The sequence below is a fragment of the Bidens hawaiensis genome, unplaced genomic scaffold (genome assembly GCF_021521415.1).
Source record: "Bidens hawaiensis isolate Kalapana, Puna unplaced genomic scaffold, B.hawaiensis_p1.1 tig00006387_1, whole genome shotgun sequence".
Lineage (NCBI taxonomy): Eukaryota > Viridiplantae > Streptophyta > Magnoliopsida > Asterales > Asteraceae > Bidens > Bidens hawaiensis.
Genome location: NW_027491429.1, coordinates 228,228 through 248,137, shown reverse-complemented (window position 1 = coordinate 248,137; position 19,910 = coordinate 228,228). Strand labels below are relative to the sequence as shown.

Genomic DNA, 19,910 nt, shown 5'->3' with positions numbered 1-19,910 from the left:
TCCCAAAAACCGCGTTTCGGACTCGCTATGGCCACTACGAATTTTTAGTTATGCCTTTTGGGCTAACAAATGCGCCAGCAGTGTTCATGGATCTCATGAACCGAGTCTGTAAACCCTATCTCGACAAGTTCGTCATTGTATTTATTGACGATATTTTGATATACTCGAAGAGTAAAGAGGAGCACGAGCAACACTTAAAGTTAGTTTTAGAGCTCCTGGATCAGGAGAAGTTATATGCAAAATTCTCCAAGTGTAACTTCTGGTTACAAGAGGTGCAATTCCTCGGTCATGTTATAAACCACCAAGGAATACACGTTGATCCGAGTAAGGTTGAAGCTATTAAGAATTGGCAAGCGCCTAAATCTCCGAAAGAAATCCGCCAATTCTTAGGCTTAGCTGGATACTATCGTCGATTTATAGAGAACTTTTCCAGCATCGCCCAACCTTTAACCCTCCTGACTCAAAAGGATCGGAAATATGAATGGGGTGAAGAGCAGGAAACGGCGTTTCAAACGCTAAAACAAAGATTGTGCCAAGCGCCAATCTTAAGCCTCCCCGACGGAGACGATGGATTTGTTGTATATTGTGACGCATCCCGTAAAGGGTTAGGGTGCGTGTTAATGCAAAATAAAAAGGTCATAGCCTATGCGTCTCGACAGTTAAAAGTTCATGAGAAAAACTACACTACTCATGACTTGGAACTGGGAGCAGTCATCTTTGCACTTAAAATCTGGAGACACTATCTCTACGGTACAAAGTGCACCATATTCACTGATCATAAAAGTTTGCAACACATATTCGATCAGAAAGAACTGAATATGAGGCAACGAAGATGGGTCGAGTTGCTGAGTGACTATGACTGTGACATACGATATCACCCCGGCAAGGCTAACGTTGTAGCCGATGCCTTGAGTAGAAAGGATCGAGTCAAGCCACTACGTGTGCGAGCATTGGGGATGATAGTCCAGTCGAACCTTTCAGATTTAATTCGAGTCGCTCAACGCGAGGCGTTGAAAGAGGGCCAATTGGTTAAAGAAGGACTTTACGGGAATGAGAAGAATTTCGAACAGCGTGTGGACGAAATTCTTTATTTCAAAAATCGGATTTGGATCCCGACCCTCCATGACCTTCGTGATTTAATCATGGACGAAGCTCATAAATCGAAATATTCCATACATCCGGGATCAGATAAAATGTACAAGGATGTGAAAGAATTTTACTGGTGGCCAGGGATGAAAAAGGATATAGCCACATACGTCGGCAAGTGTACGACGTGTGCGAGAGTTAAGGCGGAGCACCAGAAACCTTCGGGAATGTTGCAACAGCCGGAAATTCCCGAATGGAAGTGGGAGCAGATCACAATGGATTTTGTGACACATCTCCCCAAGACACCCCGAGGTCATGATGCGATTTGGGTAATCGTGGATCGATTAACCAAATCGGCACATTTTATTTCAATTAGGAATAATTATAACACTGAGAGATTTGCGCAAATTTATATAAATGAAATAGTGTCTCGTCATGGCATCCCCATCTCGATCATCTCCGATAGGGATAGCCATTTCACCTCCAAACTTTGGCAAGCTGTCCAAGAAGCGTTGGGAACACGTATTGACCTAAGCACAGCTTACCACCCTCAGACCGATGGTCAGTCTGAGAGGACCATTCAAACTTTGGAGGACCTGCTTCGTGCCTGCGTACTGGACTTTAAGGGAAATTGGGATCAACATCTCCCACTCGTTGAATTTTCCTATAATAACAGTTACCATAGCAGTATAAAGGCAGCACCTTATGAAGCATTGTATGGGCGGAAGTGCCGATCACCACTTTGCTGGTCTGAAGTGGGAGACCCGCAGATCATTAGATCGGATCTGGTCCAGGAGACGACCAGCAAGATTCTTGAGATTAAGAACAACCTGAAAGCCGCGCGGGATCGGCAGAAGAGTTATGCTGATACCCGTCGAAAACCGTTGTCATTTGAGAAGGGTGAAAAGGTATATTTGAAAGTATCACCCTGGAAAGGAGTGGTCAGGTTTGGAAAGGCGGGGAAGTTGGCCCCTAGATATATTGGACCATTCATTATTACTGCAAAGATCGGTCCGGTAGCTTACCGACTAGAACTGCCTGAGGAACTAAGTGCAGTTCATAATGTGTTTCATGTGTCGAATTTGAAAAGATGTCTGGCGGATGAGACATCGGTGTTACCCTTAGAGGGTGTTCAAATAAGTGATAGGCTCAACTTCGTAGAGGAGCCCATCGAAATAGTGGACGGTAAGATCAAGCAACTTAGACACAATAAGATCTCGTTGGTCAAAGTTAGATGGAATTCGCAACGAGGCCCAGAATTTACTTGGGAACGAAAGGATGAATTTCGGAAGAAATACCCCCACCTATTTCCTCAAAAGGAAGTAGTTGACGCATAAAATTTCGAGGACGAAATTTTTATAACGGGGGGAGAATGTAACGATTCCGGCAACTCCAGGTATACCCTAGCCGGAATATACTATTTACGTGTTATTTAATATTGATTATATGAGTTATAGCACGTTTATACGAATATATATGGTTCACAGTATGAATCATACTCAATTATATAGTGAATCATATTGGAATTACAATTAACCAATGAACGATTATTGAAACCCGAACGAATCGGGAATTACATTATAGACGAAGTATATAATGTTTAGTGATATTTACGAAGTATTAATGCTTCGGGATAAGTAAATTATAGCACAGAAAAAGGATTTCGATTTAATGGTACGTCGGTACGCTAAACGAAGCCTTTAACACCAAACCAAGCAAGAGACGATCAATCAAGCCGAAAAAGATGCGTAATTATTAATAATATGATGTTTTAATGTCATGGGTTACGTTTTTAAAGTTTTTAAATCAGTTTTATATAAATTTTATTTTAACCTGAAAAACAACCATTTTAGGCTCGTTTCAAGCCGAATTACGAGTTTAAACGAGAAACGAACTGAACCAGATTATCCACAACATTATCTGGATTGCATAATCCAAATTTGTGGACAATATTTGAGATGTGGGCCCCCCCCCCACACCCCCACATATGGCCGGCCACCCCACCCATGTTCATATTATCTTTCATTTTCTTTTTTTTAACCCAAAAACACTCTCAAACTCTCTCAACTTTCAAGCATTCATCCAATCCCTTGATCTCCAACCAAAAACTTGAAGGTATAAGCATGTTTTGATACTTGAATCTTGTTTTTAATTGCATAAATTCTTGAGAAAAGGAAGTTTCATGTGAAAAAACGGGTGAAAACCCGAGATGAAACCGATTCTCGTGTGATCAAAGGATGTATACAAGTTATACAAAGGATCTTGATCCAAGTAATTAGTTAAAAGTGTTTAGAATGAATTTTTACGGTTGAAATCTTGTCAAATGAATTTTCCAAGTGAAAGACGGGTGAAAACCCGAGATGAAACCGACTCTTGCATGATCAAGAGATGTATACATGTTATACAAGGGATCATGGTCCAAGAAATGAGTAAAAAGAGTCGAGAATGGATTTTTACGGTCAAAATCGTTGTTTTGATGTTTTAACCGACACTAGGAAAGAAATGGCTTGATTGTGGGTATAACTTGCTTGGTGTGGTGTTGATGTGCTTGTAAGTGTTGTATCTAGCGGCTAGCAAAGGCTAGAAACCGAGATCTTTGCGATCTAAAGCTAGAAAACACAAGATAGTTCGGTTTTCGTGTGTTATGAAAAAATGGACAGATTTACGTGTGCTTAGAGTCGGGTCACGAAATTTCACAGAGATGATCTACACATGAAAATATGAGATCTGTGAATTTTTGGTAATTTTTGGATAAAAGATGAATATTTGGTGAATTTAATGCTCGGTTTTGGCCAAAAATAGTGAAAAATAGCAAAACATGATGAAAAATTCCGGAAAATTTAAGATAAGCTTTTTATAACATATAAAAGTCACCCACAAAATTTGAGCTCAGTTGGAAAAGTCTAAGTAGGCTTTTCGGTGAAACGAGTTCTAGGGCTTTCTAGCTCGGTTTTGGGTGAAAATGGCTTGAAAAATAAGTTTTAAATTCTGGAAAAATTCCAGGGAGTTATGAGGATGATAAAGATCATCCCAGAAAAATTTGGGATTTTTCTAAAGTGTTTTGGTATTTTTGATATATTTAGTGTTTTAACAAGATTTAAAAATAGATAAATAAATATAAATGTAGGAAAATAAATCTGGGAAAATTCCAGAAAGTTATGAGGATGATAAAGATCATCCCAGAAAAACTTGGGATTTTTCTAAAGTGTTTTGGTATTTTTGATATATTTAGTATTTTAATAAGATTTAAAAATAGATAAATAAATATAAATATAAGAAAATAAATCTGGAAAATTTTTACAAAATTCCTTTCTGTCAAATTAAGTTTTGTGCAAAATTTCAAGACCCGAGACTAATCGGGTAATTATTTGTGCTAAAAAGAACACAAAAACAAGTTTTTAAAGCTTAAAACGTGTAAACCGGCAAAGTTCGCATAAGCGAGCTGACTGGTACATGAAAACTCTAAAAATAGACTATTTCATAAATCTAAGTAAATTAAGTAAAAATAAATCATCCGAAAATAATTCGGATGATTTGGGTAATTTTACCCGATTTTACCGTTTTCGGCACCGAAATACCGGAAATGGGCCCCACGGCCAAACGGGGTGTCAAACCGAGCTATAATTTCATCACCTTAACTAAATTGACTGTCAAACTCTAAGCAATGTCAATCTGAGTCCTTAGAAGTGTCACGGGGTTAACATTGTCCCCGAATCGAGTACAGTACTGGGTTAACAATGTTCCCAGATGTACCGATTGATACGTATTTAAGTTATGGGAATTATATAGTAACGACTAGATATTATATTACAGATCCAGGCACGTAGCTGTTCCTTATATTACTCACCGACTCACAACAAGGTGAGTTTTCACGAGCCCCTTTTAATGAATTGTTTTAATTATATTTTCCCGGGGCGGAAAACATGTCTTATTTAAAGTATTTAAGTACATACCGATCGTATGGAAATACTTGTACATTTATATATATATGGACTGATGCATAGAATATATAAAATGTTTATAATGTGTTATTGTTCTGGGGTAACATAGTTCCCAGGGGTTATTGTTGTTCTGGGGTAACATAGTTCCCAGGGGTTATTATTATTCTGGGGTAACATAGTTCCCAGGGGTTGTTATTGTTCTGGGGTAACATAGTTCCCAGGGGTTGTTATTGTTCTGGGGTAACATAGTTCCCAGGGGTTATTATTATTCTGGGGTAACATAGTTCCCAGGGGTTGTTATTGTTCTGGGGTAACATAGTTCCCAGGGGTTATTATTGTTCTGGGGTAACATAGTTCCCAGGGGTTATTGTTGTTCTGGGGTAACATAGTTCCCAGGGGTTATTATTATTCTGGGGTAACATAGTTCCCAGGGGTTGTTATTGTTCTGGGGTAACATAGTTCCCAGGGGTTATTATTGTTCTGGGGTAACATAGTTCCCAGAAAGTTATTGGAAATGTTCTGGGGTAACATAGTTCCCAGCATGATTATATTGTTAATAAATGATTATTAAAATGATTTGTCAGTGTTTATTTAAATTAGTGAAACTCACCAACTATTCGTAGTTGACCCGTTTTCTTTACATGTTTTCTAGGTATGCCCAAGTTGGATTGATTGATGTTTGCTTAACTATCTGTGCTACCTGTTGGAAGCTTGCTGCTCTTTGTTTTGTAACGAATTTATTAATGTCTTATCGGTAAAATATGTGTGTAACACCTAGACAGTAATGAAACTCGCAACAATGTAATATGTTATAAATTAATGTAGTGGTATTTTCTTTATAAGCAATGCTGTTGATATCAGATGTGTCTGTTGCATCCCGTGTACGTTTCCGCTGCGGTTACGGGGTGTTACAGCCACCCACACCGTCTCCTTGGTGCATGGACTAGCTAGCTGTGTACCCCTCTGTTTAGGCTCTGGGTGCTTCCGTATTACACGACCTATTTATTTTAACATCATCGTCGTGTATTTTAGTAATTATATTTTGTTTCGCTATATTTCTGGTCCGTTTTGATATGTGTATATGCATTTGATTAAATTTGAGTATATTCAGATTACGTCCCGATCGTGTATCGGATTATGTTTCGCATTTAATTATAGTTCAGTTAAATGTTACACGTTATATGTTACACGTCACACATTATATGTTACAAGTTATATGTTTCTGGCTCTGGGTGTTTTTATTATAGTTCTGATATATTTCCGCATGCGTTTGACCATGTTCTGGCCAAGTGTCGGATCATACATCCGAATTTTATTAAGTATATGTTTCGGTAAAAAGGGTTGGTTTCGAGTTTGAATTGAAGTTCGTATATTTATTCTCTTACGTCTGTCCTTACCTATACTATTGTTCTTTCCGTTACTGGGCAATTTTTGGCTCAGCCGTGTTTTCTTGTTTTGTTTTTCTTATTTTGTTTTCAGGTAATCCGGGATTCGGGGAATTTAGTGATGAGAGATAAAAATGAAGTTCAAGCTTATAAAAGTTAATTCATTTTGTTTAATAATATAATGTAGGTTGCATTAATTTTTGTTGTATTTTGGATTGTGGCGTTGATTTGATATCTGTAATAGTAACACGTTAGCCTGTTCCGGGTTGGGGTGTTACAATAATAATTAACTTAAATAAAGAAATAGCGAAAAAGACGCATTTTTCTCTCTTTGTTTTAGTTTACTTTTTTTAATAATAATAATTATTTTATATATAATTTACTATAAAACGATTACAATAAAGTATCAAATAAATGAGCAACAAGCTGCGCCGCAACCCCCCTTTTTAAATAGCAAAGCCAATATTATTTATTTTTAATAATAATCAACTTATACGTGCTTAATAGATTATTAATAACCCCCTTTTGAATAGCAAAGCCAATATTATTTATTTTTAATAATAATCAACTTATACGTGCTTAAAAGATTATTAATAAGGGTTCGGTTATTTTACGTTATTTTATCATGAGATAAAACCAATAGCTAGTCTATTGGGGTAGCATTATGTATGGCTTTACTCGTCCACATCAACGCGATAATGTCTCGGCTATGAGGTTCAACTAATCGAAATTTAAAGTTGGATACGTATTCAAAATAGAAATAGATTTGACATATTCAATTCGAATTCAAAACACGCAATTCCAAATTCGATTCGGATTCAACCCAAAATAATCTGAATATCAACACAACTACAAATTTGAGTTTTCTTTTTTTTTTTAACAACAAAAAAATACAAGTGTATAAAACAAATAATAAATCATTTAAAGTTACAACATCTTAAATTTACAAACTGGTAGCACTCAATTATATGAATCATAGCCAAAATATATGCTTTTAACTTTTTATGATTAGAACTTAAAAAACCTTATAATTAAGAAAATTATGATTTGCGTCCATGCGTTGGATATACATTATATAATTATTATTAGTATATATAATTAGAAAGTTTGTCATCACAAGATTGATAAGGGACATGTCAATCTTTTAAATATATGGTATATTTGTGCAATTCAGACACAAATTCCGTCTCTAGCAGCGTGGCTTATATGTTGCTCTTTATAGCTAGCTCATATCGGCTCAATCCCATGTTCGATTTGTCTTATGGAAGAAAGTTTAATTTTTTTGTATGCATGTTAACACTTGTCCTTTTAGTTTATACCATCTGCATTATTAAATTGCGTTCACTGGTTTCGTCTTCAGCAAAGCGCTTCCATCTTAACCTCTGCATGTCATCTTCTTACTTATATTTTGATGTTCCTTCATTTTGTTTAATCGATTATTTTGTGACGTATGACGCTGACGGTTTAATTTCACTCACGGCCTTCATTGTTTCAGACTTTCACTCAATCGTTTTGAGTTTAGGTGAAATTTATTGTGTTCTTAGTTTAATTTTAGTGTGTGTATGTATTCTTCATATGGGATACGTACTTTGTTGCATTTGTTTTTTTACAAGTGTTTTGCTTGATAGGCTTCATCGTCTGTGTGGTCATAGGTAACTTCTGTTATATTTGTTGGCTAAAATATATATACCTGTTTTATTTCTGGATCTTAGGTATTTGATTTTGTCCTAGGATGTTATTTCTTTTGATTTCGTTATGTTAATTATTTAAAAGATTTTCTTACTAAATTCCTTTAGGCTATGCGTAGTGGAGAGGCTACAAAATGGGGCGTTTTGCGCCGTGTGGCGCCCAGTCAGCAAGGGTAGGTTTTTGTTTTTAGGGTGTAATGTTGTTGTAGACCTATATATATATACATCCCTCTCTCTCTCAATACAATATAATAATAATAAACAACACATTTCGCCCCCCTCCCCCCCCCCCCACCACAAACAACGCAATCCAACGACAAAAGCTTGCCCGCCCCCCCTAAATTTCGCCCAGGGGGGCGTGTTGTAGCCCCTTTTCGCCCAAAATCGCCCAATCTTCATGCCTACTACGCATAGTCTTATGAATGACAATTTGAATTAAGTGAAAAGCCTTAGCTAATGATTGAATAGATGTTGTGTTTCAGAGCTAAATCATGGCATTGTAAGGGGCATCATACTAAGGTATTGATCATAACTTATATCACTCATCTATGTTACCTTTAATAAATTTTGTTTCAACAAGATTCGCATATTCCTTACCGAAGCGAACACCGATAAATGGAATTCAAAAGTCATGCCAGGTCACCATAAACCACATAACAAACTCAGTTTTGGCTTAACTCCCAAAAGTAAAACTTAGTTAAGACTGTTACTGGAATTTATTAAAGAACAAAATTTGAAAGTTCATTATTTGTGATTCGGTTCCAACTGGATACATATATTTAAAAATGTTGGCGTGGTATTTTCATTATTATGAAAAATGTCAAATAATCAAGACTGTGACACAACTATGTCAAGTCAACATTGTGATCACCTACCCACTCTTGGTTACCAGATGACTCAAAGAGGACAAATAAGTCATCTTTTAACGACATTGTGACTAAACCAGCTTACGAATTTGTTTTCTATTCAACACTGAACAGAAAACCCGATTCGTAATCAGATTTAATTTTAACTGCTCCAAGTCAATTAAGTTTTTTGTCTACTGGTTTGAAACCGGACAATAAAAACCCATAAATAAAAACTGAAAAAGGGTTATCCAAAATGTAACATAATCGAAAATGTAAGATAATCGAAAATGTAACATAATCGATTATTTAACTTAATCGATTATGTTACATAATCGATAATGTAACAAAATCGAAAATGTAACATAATTGAAAATATAACATAATCGATTATGTAACATAATTGAAAAGGTAACATAATCGATTATGTAACATAATCGAAAATGTAGCATAATAAAAAACGTAACATAATCGATTATGTAACATAATTGAAAAGGTTACATAATCGATTATGTAACGTAATCGAAAACGTTACATAATCGAAAATGTAACATAATTGATTATGACATCATTATTATCACCACCACCATCACCATCACCATCACCATCACCATCATCATCATCATCATCACTTGTTAAAAAAAAGCTCGTTTAAATACCCTTAAATAAACCAGACATGTAAAACTACTGTCGTACAATGCTACCGCCATAACGTCAGATCTTACCAATACTCCAATTTTTCCAACAACACATGGGTTTTACTAACGCCTGGGTTAGTTTCAATGCTCGACTTTCACCAACTCTAGTTACACTGATGTAACAAACGTACGCGTCGATAACACTCATGTTTTACTAACGTTCGGGTTTACCAACGTCCTGAATTTACCTACCGAATTAATATATTGAATTATTTTATTAGGTTTTACTAGCAATACTTTGGTTTTACCAACACTCGAGTTTTATCAACACCCAGTTACATTGACATCTCTCGTCATCTACCAACACACCCGTCTTTTACAACCGAATAAACATCGATTTAAATATTTCAAGTTTCTTATATCTCAATTTAACGAATTTAACTATTTTAATATAATTCTGATACCGTAACAAACATAATCGAATAAACCGAAACAATGTAAAAATTAAAACTAAAAACTACACAAAACACATAATCGAATCCCATAGAACACGGCATTCATTAATCCAATCACCCAATCACTCACTCACCACTCTCTTCTTCATCTTCTTCTTCTTCAACCTACCCATCACTAGATCTCAATCAACCCACCAGATCCAATCACCCACTAACCCAAATCCAAATCCACCCAAAACCCATTTCAGGAACCCGAATCCAAACCCGAATGGCAGTCCCAAAACACCATTACACCACCACCAGTCTCGTAATCGGGTACGCACTCTGTTCAAGCTTATTATCAGTAATCAACAAATTCGCCATCACCAAATTCAATTACCCAGGTGTATTAACCGCCTTACAGTACTTAACATCCGCCTTAGGCGTCTGGGTCTTAGGCAAATTAGGGGTTTTGAATCATGACCCATTTGTGTATGATACTGCTAAAAGATTCTTGCCTGCTGCCTTTGTGTTTTACTTAGCAATCTTTACGAATACTAATCTTTTACGGCACGCGAATGTCGATACGTTTATTGTGTTTAGATCATTGACTCCGTTACTAGTTGCTTTAGCTGATACCATGTTTAGAAAACAACCGATTCCGTCAAAGGTTACATTTTTATCACTTGTGGTTATATTAATGGGTGCGGTTGGGTATGTCGCGACTGATTCGGGGTTTACTTTAACTGCGTATTCATGGGCGTTTGCGTATTTGATCACGATCACGACCGAGATGGTTTATATTAAACATATGGTTACGAATCTCGGGTTGAATACTTGGGGTTTTGTTTATTATAACAACTTGTTGTCGTTGATGATGGCGCCGGTGTTTTGGGTAGTGACGGGTGAGTATTCGGACGTGTTTGCGTCGGTTGGGGAGAACGGTCGGGATTTGTTCGAGACGGTGGCGGTTGTTGCCGTGTCATTGTCGTGTGTGTTTGGGCTTTTGATTAGTTTCTTTGGGTTTGCGTGCCGGAAGGCGATTTCCGCGACGGCGTTTACGGTTACGGGTGTGGTGAATAAGTTTTTGACGGTGGCGATTAATGTTGTGATTTGGGATAAGCATGCGAGCCCGTTCGGGTTGGTTTGTTTGCTTGTGACGATTGCGGGGGGGATTATGTATCAGCAGTCTGTGACGGGAGTTAGTGCGGCTGCACAGCGGGACCCGGCGGCTAATAAGTTGATGGAGAAGGCAGATGATGGTGATGAGTATTCGGAAGGAGATCAAGAGAAGGGCATATCTGGCAAGATCTCGGGCGTATAAGCTTTTGAATTGGTTAGTTTTATACTTCTTTGTAAGCCATTTTGCTTTTGGATTTATATCATTATTGTTATATCAAATAGGTATATTTTTTCACATTATATACGTTTCGGTTCATGCCTTGTGTATTCGGGCATGCTTGCTTTATTATAGCGGTGAACATTACTTGTTTTGTCGATGAGAGTAAATGCTAATCATGCATTTTGTTATCTAATATCAATGCATTTATTCTCTTGTTTTGTTCTTAATTTGATTTTCAAAACAATTAACGCGTTCTTAGTTGGTAGCTTTGTGTGATTACTGATTGGTTTTCTATAGAATTTTTTGCATTAGAGTATTTCGGTTTGAAGTATCATTCATGAGTGACACCTAGGGGTGCAAACGAGCCGAGCTACTCGAGATTGGCTCGTGAAAAAGCTCGATCGAGCTGAGCTTAAACGAGCCCGAGCCTAAAAGAAAGCTCGTTTAATAACTGAGCCCGAGCCCGAGCCTGAGCTTCACTTATCGAGCTCGAGCCGGCTCACGAGCCTGTTATTTATATATTTTTTATAACTATATATATTAATAGATACATATATATTTAATAAGTATTAATTCATATATATAATTTTATGAAAAAACCTAACTAAATAACATATTATTTTATATATAAAGTTATTATGAAAATAAATTTCAAATATAATTATTAATATATAAAAAATTAATTAATAAATATTAAACGAGCCGAGCCCGAGCTTGAAAAACTACGAAACGAGCCGAGCTCGAGCTCGAGCTCCGTATAAATTAAATCAGCCGAGATCGAGCCTGGTCGAGCTCGGGCTCGGCTCGGCTCGTTTGCACCCTACAGTGACACCTTGAGATTCCTTTATAAGTTTTTTTTTTCTTTTTTTTTTTCTGTAAACCATATGCTTCAAGATATGGATTTTTTAGTATTACATAAATTGCAGCCTAATTTCTCACATACCCTTGTTCAAATTATGGTTATTTAAGCACACAATGATACATCATACATCGTAGGTTTTTTGGTCATTGCCAGGATATTATAATTCTTGGTTTTATTGGAGTCATTTTACTGTATTTTGTTATGTAAATGTAAGATTAGGAAACTCTGATCCCGCTAGGCAACTTTTTCGAGTAGCAATTCAGATCCTGTTAGTTGTCAAAAAACAGAGGTTTGTAAATTGTAATGACGGAACCTCATAAACTTTTAACATATTCATTTATAATCTTTGATGGGCAGTTTGTTTGACTAGTTTACCAGTTTTATATTCATATATAAACTTTAACATATTCATATATAATTAAACTCTGCACACGGAGTATGCTTTACTGATCTTTATGACATCCTTTACTAGTTTACCAGTATTATATAAACCCAAGTTATATAGCTATTCCTTTAAGAATAATCATATTAACTCAGATTATATCTCATTTTAAGAAATTTTGAAGTTGGAAAAGTGTAATGAGACAAATTTAGTATGTATTCTTGCCAGCGACGATGTACACATTAAGTTCGGCTTACGGGTCAACTGAGGTAACATGAAATTATGTCACAATGTACGGTACACTATATGCAAACTGAAGAAAAAATAGTCAGAGTTTTTAAGCAAAATATGATACTTCCTTTCTTTAGAAGATGTTGCATTTGATAGACTTGGGTAGATTGTTTTATCTATGAAATTATCCAAATTACTAATCTTTGAACTAGGCATATTTGGTTTAACTAGTTGGTGTGTTTTGATATGGTTTTGGTGAATGAAAGTTTAAAGAAACAAGAGAGAAATATGATACATTTTACTACTAAAAACTGATTTATATATTTTCTTGTACATAAATCATACAAGCTCAAACCGGCTTCGAGATTCTTTCGAGCTAGCTGCAAACGAGCTATTACAGTTACTTGAAGTCTAGACTTCGCGTAAAATATAGACCGTTTTAAAGTATTGAATTTTACATTTCAGAGTGACTTCCATTGTTCAACATTTGTAAACTGTTTCTACTCACACGTTCATTCACTGGACGGAAATATTGTTATTTTTTTTCTTTACCAATTTATGTCTACCTCTAAACTTGAATATAGTTATCATACGGTCTTTAGACTTTAATAATCTCTTTTTCTTTAAACAATTTACGTTACCGGTGTCTACCCGGGTTCAAATCCCATCCTCCATTTTCTTTGATTTTTTTACCATTTCGTTTTGCTATTCTTTTCAAGTTTTAATTGTGTAGTGATTACGAGCGAATTCCATACATAATTCTCAAAATAGTTAGATTCCTTCAAATTAAAATGCTTCAATTGATACACACAAGAAATAAGCCAATTCCACATCTTTTTGATTCATTTCCGGTGGAGTAAAATTCTCATCAGTACGAGCCAAACGGAATGACTCCCTTGCCTCTTATATCCATATAAAGGAAACGCGAGCATAAATACCATCGTTAACTTCTATTTTGAAAAATTAAATATCTTTTATAAGAAATTGGAGGAAGATCCGACGATTATTATAGGAAATCCCCAACGAAAGATACAAACTGTTCCGTTTTTTGTATCAAATCGATCATGACCACTACCTACATTCCCTACATTTCATGAAATTGTGCACCACAAATAGAAGCTAGTAAAAAGACCCGCGTTTCCATAGAAAGAAATCTCAATTTCTTGCGAAAAGAAAAAAAAAACGATTTGCTAAGACGGTAATAAAGACATCACATTTCTACCAAGATAACTCGAGGTTTCAACCAACAAAAAATCCTAACGAACCTAAAAAGGATAATATAATAGCCCAGCATAAGTTACTTATTTTTCAAGCTCGTTTTATAGATTCTATCCATATATGTTCTGATCGACAACTCATACTTGATCCCGTTGCTTTTTTGAAATCAAGAGAATACCCCAAATGAATTCATGATAATATGATCACTCTACTTTATCCACTCAATTTATCTATTCCTTCAAACCTTCTTCAAAACCATAAATTCTCTTCAATCCCCGATAACACCAATAACAATCTCATATTTTATCATATTTGTTCCCAACGGTCCACGAGTAACATAATTCTAACGTTGTTAGTTGCAGGTTGCCAGAAAACGTTTTTGTCCAGAACACTCATAATTTTCTTCCCGAAAACTCAACTTTTCATCACAAACATCTTTGTAACCTTGGACCGATCTTTAGAAACCATTTTCTAGTAACCCCCCCCCCCCCCCTCAAAAAAAAAAATTAAGGTCGCCAGAACCCTAGAACTATTTTCAGAATCGATTGGTGGTGCTCAAGTGGCGGTGGTGGTGGTGGGGTTCGGGTTGTGTTTTCCAGTAAAAAATATGACTTTTCCGGCCAAAAACGTTTTTCCGTTAACCTGCAAGTAATGATGTTAGGATTCTAAGTCATAGACCGTTGCAAACAACTACGTTAAAAGATAAAACCGTTAGCAGCTAACTCGTTAATAAAAACTTAAAGTTTATACCAAAATAATAATAATAAAAAACATTACACCACTCTATCCAATTCCTATGGTCACTCAACTATCTCCTTCCTTCGAAACATTCTTCACAAGTCACTAACCATGGCTTCTCTTCAATTCCCACTAACCCCATTAACACCAATCACAAATCCCCAAAACCCACAACCCCAATTAACCAAACACCACCAAATCCTCTACAACTCTTATTCCAAACACATCTCACTCCTATCCAAACAAGGCAAACTCCAAGAAGCCATCAACACCCTCATCGAACTAGACTCTCAATCCTTCGAAATTGGCGCCAACATCTACGGCGATTTGCTTCAAGGGTGTGTCTACAACCGTAATCTCTCACTGGGTAAGCAAATTCACTCCAAGATTATCAAAAAAGGCGAACCTTTAGTCAAAAACGAGTACGTTGAGACCAAATTAGTCGTCTTTTACGCCAAATGTGATCAATTGCTTGATGGGTTATTGTTGTTTCGTAGATTAGTTGACAAAAATGTGTTTTCTTGGGCTGCTGTTATTGGGGTTTATTGTAGGTTAGGGTTTCTTGAAAATGGGTTATTGGGGTTTTGTGAAATGGTGGAGAGTGGGTTTGTGGGGGATAGTTTTGTGATCCCGAATGTGTTGAAAGCGTGCGGTGGGCTCGGGTGGTTAAAATTTGGGAGAGGGGTTCATGGGTATGTGATCAAGATGGGGTTCGGGTTGGGTGAGTGCGTGTTTGTCGCGAGTAGTTTGGTGGATATGTACGGGAAGTGTGGCGCGTTGGACGATGCACACAACGTGTTTGATGAAATGCCGGAACGGAATGTGGTTACGTGGAATTCGATGATGGTTGGGTATTCGCAAAATGGGGTGTTTCAGGAGGCGGTTCGGGTGTTTTTTGATATGAGAATGGAGGGCGTTGATCCGACGGTTGTGACGATGGTTAGCTTTCTTTCGGCGACGGCGAATCTTTGTGCGGTTGAAGAAGGTAGACAAGGTCATGCGATTGCGGTTTTGTACGGGTTAGATGAGGGTAATATTGTGGGCACGTCGTTGATTAATCTTTATTCGAAAACGGGGTTGGTTAAAGAGGCAGAGAAAGTGTTTAGCAAGATGGTTAAGAAAGACGTCGTAGCGTGGAATTTGATGGTGTCGTGTTATGTAAATGATAAAGATATAGAAAAGGCGCTAACTTTGTGTCGTGACATGTTATTAGAAGGGTTGAAGTTCGACTCGGTGACAATGACATCGATCGCCACATGTGCAGGCGATAACCAAAATTTAAAACTCGGAAAAGAAGCGCATTGTCAATGCATTAGACGCAATCTTATGTCCGACATGGCGCTTGCAAGCAGCATTGTTGACATGTATGCTAAATGTAACAAAATCCACAACGCGAAAAGGGTATTTTCGTCATTACAGACCAAAGACCTTGTGTTATGGAACACAATGTTAGCCGCGTATGCGGAAGTCGGGTCGAGTGGTGAGACGTTAAAGCTGTTCTATCAAATGCAATTAGATGGTGTACCCCCCAATGTGGTTTCTTGGAATTCGGTAATTCTCGCTTTCTTGAAAAACGGACAAGTTAACGAGGCCAAGGTTTCGTTTTTAGAAATGGAATCGCTTGCCGTTGAGGCTAATTTAATCACACATACTATCTTGATCACGGGTTTAGTTCAAAACGGATGTGTTGATGACGCGATTACAGTATTTATTGAAATGCAAGAAAAGGGGATTAAACCGAATAATGTAAGCATGGTGGGCATACTTTCGGCTTGTAAAAACCGTGCATCTTTGCAACTTGGAAAAGCGATACATGGATATGTAATAAGGCATAATATGAATATGAATTCGGTATTAGCAACTTCTATGGTGGATATGTATGCAAAATGTGGGAATATAAAGCAATCAAGAAAGGTTTTTGATATGATTTTGGCAAAAGAATTACCGTTATACAACGCGATGATATCTGGTTACGCGTTACACGGGTGTCATAATGAAGCTATTACTATTTTTAAAGATTTAAAGAATGAAGGTGTAAAGCCCGATAGTATAACGTTCACTAATGTTTTGTCATCGTGTCGACATTGTGGATTAATAAACGAAGGGTTGGATATATTTGTTAATATGGTTACGAAGTATGACGTGGCGCCGAGCGTGGAACATTATGGTTGTGTGGTGAGTCTTCTTTCTAAATGTGGAAAGTCTGAGGCTTTTCGGCTTGTGAAAAACATGCCGTTTAAGCCCGATTCGCATATATTGGGATCACTACTTGTTGCTTGTAGAGAACATAATGAGATTGATATTGCAAAGCATTTAATTGAGAATTTGAGTAAATTAGAGCCGAATAATTCAGGGAATTATACGGCTCTTTCGAACTTGTATGCTGCAAATGAAATGTGGGATGAAGTGTCGGATTTGATGAGTTTAATGAAAGAAAAGGGGATTAAGAAGAACCCGGGGTGCAGTTGGGTTCAAATTGGAAAAGAATTTCATGTTTTTGTTGCTAACGATCAATCAAATACACAAAGTGATGATATTTATGAAATGCTAGCTTTGCTGAGAGCAGAAATGCAAACGTATGCGAATCTTTGACTTTGGGGGGTCAAACGGGCCGTGTAGTTTGGTTCAAACTGGAAATGAACTTCATGTTTTTGTTGTGAATGATACAACAAGTTCACAAAGTGATGAGATTTACGCGATGTTAGGCTTTTTGAAAGCGGAAGTGCAAGCATTTGTGAATCTTTGACTTTTGGTAGGTCAAACGGGTCATTCTTCGTGTTGAGAAAAATTATCTGTGTGGTTTGGTTCAAACTGGAAAAAAGGTTCATGATTTTGTTGCCAATGATAACACAACTTCACAAAGTGATGAGCGTCACGAATCTTTGACTCGTGGTTGGTCAAACGGGTCGATATTCGTTGAATGCGAGTCATTAGTGGATCAGACATATAAGAAATTTTTGCACATACATACCCTGTAAAAACTTACATAAATTGCATAAGGTAATATATGATGAATGTTGTTCAGCTTTGTATATTATTATGAAGCACCATATTACAAGGTATATATAATTTTGTAATTTTATTAGTTATTGGTTATTAATGTTTATCTTTTTAGATCAAAATACTCTCTTTAATCTATTGTGTTACTCCATTTTATTTGAAATGTAATAAGTTCTTTTTACATATTAAAATTAACCATTCAGTTGGTTTGGAGGAGAGTACTTCATTCATAAGCGGTACTAAATTCGTGGTGTTGGCTGGTTGGCAGTTGGCACGAATCCGAATACAACACAAATTCTAACGTCGTTTTAGATACATGAACCCGAGTATGACATGTGTGTTCATTGGTTGATACTAACACATTAATCATAAAATTATCTCATTTTACATTTTACATATAAGTCAAAAATCATAAAATTACAAGAAATACAAATATGTATTAAACTTAAAAGGATGAGGATGATTTTTTTTATATCTTTTTAAATTTGGTATAAAATGCCTAACGAGTTTAAAATTATGACATAGAACACATTTTTATAATTTTTAAAAGTAAAACAGTTTACCGTATCAACCGCAACACCCCCTCATTTTACCACTTTTTACATATTATACCCTTTTCTTCTTTATTTTTATATGCTTAATTGTATCTCAACTACTTCATTCCAAATGACAACTAGATATTGTGTTGTGTACCACCCATATCACATGGTGATAGTTCAAGCTAGGTTGACTTACAAGATTGACTCAAAAAGACTTAAGAGCTTACTTATGAAAGAGCATATGATGATTACACGCGCCCTTGATCATTTATGATGCAAACGGTTTTACGACTAAAGATTTGTGTGATGAAGTATGTTTGGTGATTTTAGTATCGACAAGTTTGTTTTAGTTTAATTAGATCTACTAAAAATAAAATAAAACATAAAGTAACTTTGTTACAAGTTAAGAGACATGAAGTATGCATGTGTATTAAATTATTCTTATTTATGACAATTTTTAACCTTATGGTTCAAAGGGGGTGAACCCCAATGGTAATCACTAATCACGGAGTGAATTTCAAGGGGTCATCACCCCTTAGCGGGGTCTAAGGTAGCGCCCTTGCTAAGTCTAAGGAGCAAAGCAACTTGGTCCATCAGTGGCAATTCACATGGTTGATGAAAATTTGGATATAAAAAAACAGTCGCCAGTTATAATTGAGTATCACTAATAAGTCGCTAATAGTCGGTAGCTAACACCATCAACACTTGGTCCACTAGCGACAACTGATCAACTAAAATTGCGATTAGTAGTAATCAACACTAAAATTTGGTCATCAGAAACAACTTGATATTCGTTCTTGTTCTCTCTTTAAATTATCCAGTTGAAATTTCAAATACTATCAAAATATTCCAGTGTCTAATACTGAGAATTACACGATTCAGTAAGATATTTAGGCAACTCAAGTGTTGATTGTTATTGTAACTTTGTTAGAAAATAGTATATAAGGTCTTCAACTAAGGGGATCGACTATCTAATGTTTTTTTTGTACCTTAGTTTTTGTTTATAGTAATTTGGAAGTTTAACCAAAATATTTATATTATTTTCAAAAATTCAAAAAATCTAGTAATAATAAATTTAATAAAACAAAGAAGCAAATTCGATCAAGATGCATTTGAACCAAGTTTCAAACTACAAGTTGGCAATAGCCTTTTTAAAAATCATATCCTCCTAAAAACTATTCAATGCCGGTAATATCTTTAAATACTATTAAAGCAATACAATGTGGACACATGACCTTCTTCTAGGCTGTCCACATGTGCAATCCAGTCAGCATGTTTCCATTCTCATGTGTTCTAATATTCTGCCACGTGTCATCAAACCTTTGTTTAATAAATCAAAAATTAGTTGCGTGGACTAGGATTCGAACCTGGGCTTTGAGTGAGATGAAACTCTTAATACATAGCATACAAACCATTCAACTAAGTTATCTTGATGTCTTTAAAAATGAAAAATATATCCTATATATTAAAAATCACATTGTATTGGAAGTGGACAATGGAAATTAACTCAAAAATGGAAATAAATCCTATGTATATTTGAGTTAATAATTCATAATTTTTCACCATAAACATATTTTTCTC

General features: G+C 36.1%; 1 protein-coding gene and 1 pseudogene across 1 annotated transcript; both read left to right on the top strand.

Moving 5' to 3' along the window:
* The first annotated feature begins 10,101 nt into the window (after window positions 1–10,101).
* Window positions 10,102–11,434, top strand: LOC143632354 (GDP-fucose transporter 1 pseudogene; annotated as a pseudogene).
* A 3,377-nt stretch (window positions 11,435–14,811) lies between these two features.
* LOC143632353 (pentatricopeptide repeat-containing protein At5g55740, chloroplastic) lies at window positions 14,812–17,979 on the top strand. The gene has a single exon (XM_077100896.1). The coding sequence runs from the start codon at window positions 14,902–14,904 to the stop codon at window positions 17,380–17,382; it is 2,481 nt and encodes an 826-aa protein (XP_076957011.1). The 5' UTR covers window positions 14,812–14,901; the 3' UTR covers window positions 17,383–17,979.
* Window positions 17,980–19,910: the final 1,931 nt, after the last annotated feature.

Excerpts from the sequence above, each read along its gene's own strand:
- LOC143632353 (XM_077100896.1), top strand. The coding sequence starts at position 14,902 with ATGGCTTCTCTTCAATTCCCACTAACCCCATTAACACCAATCACAAAT.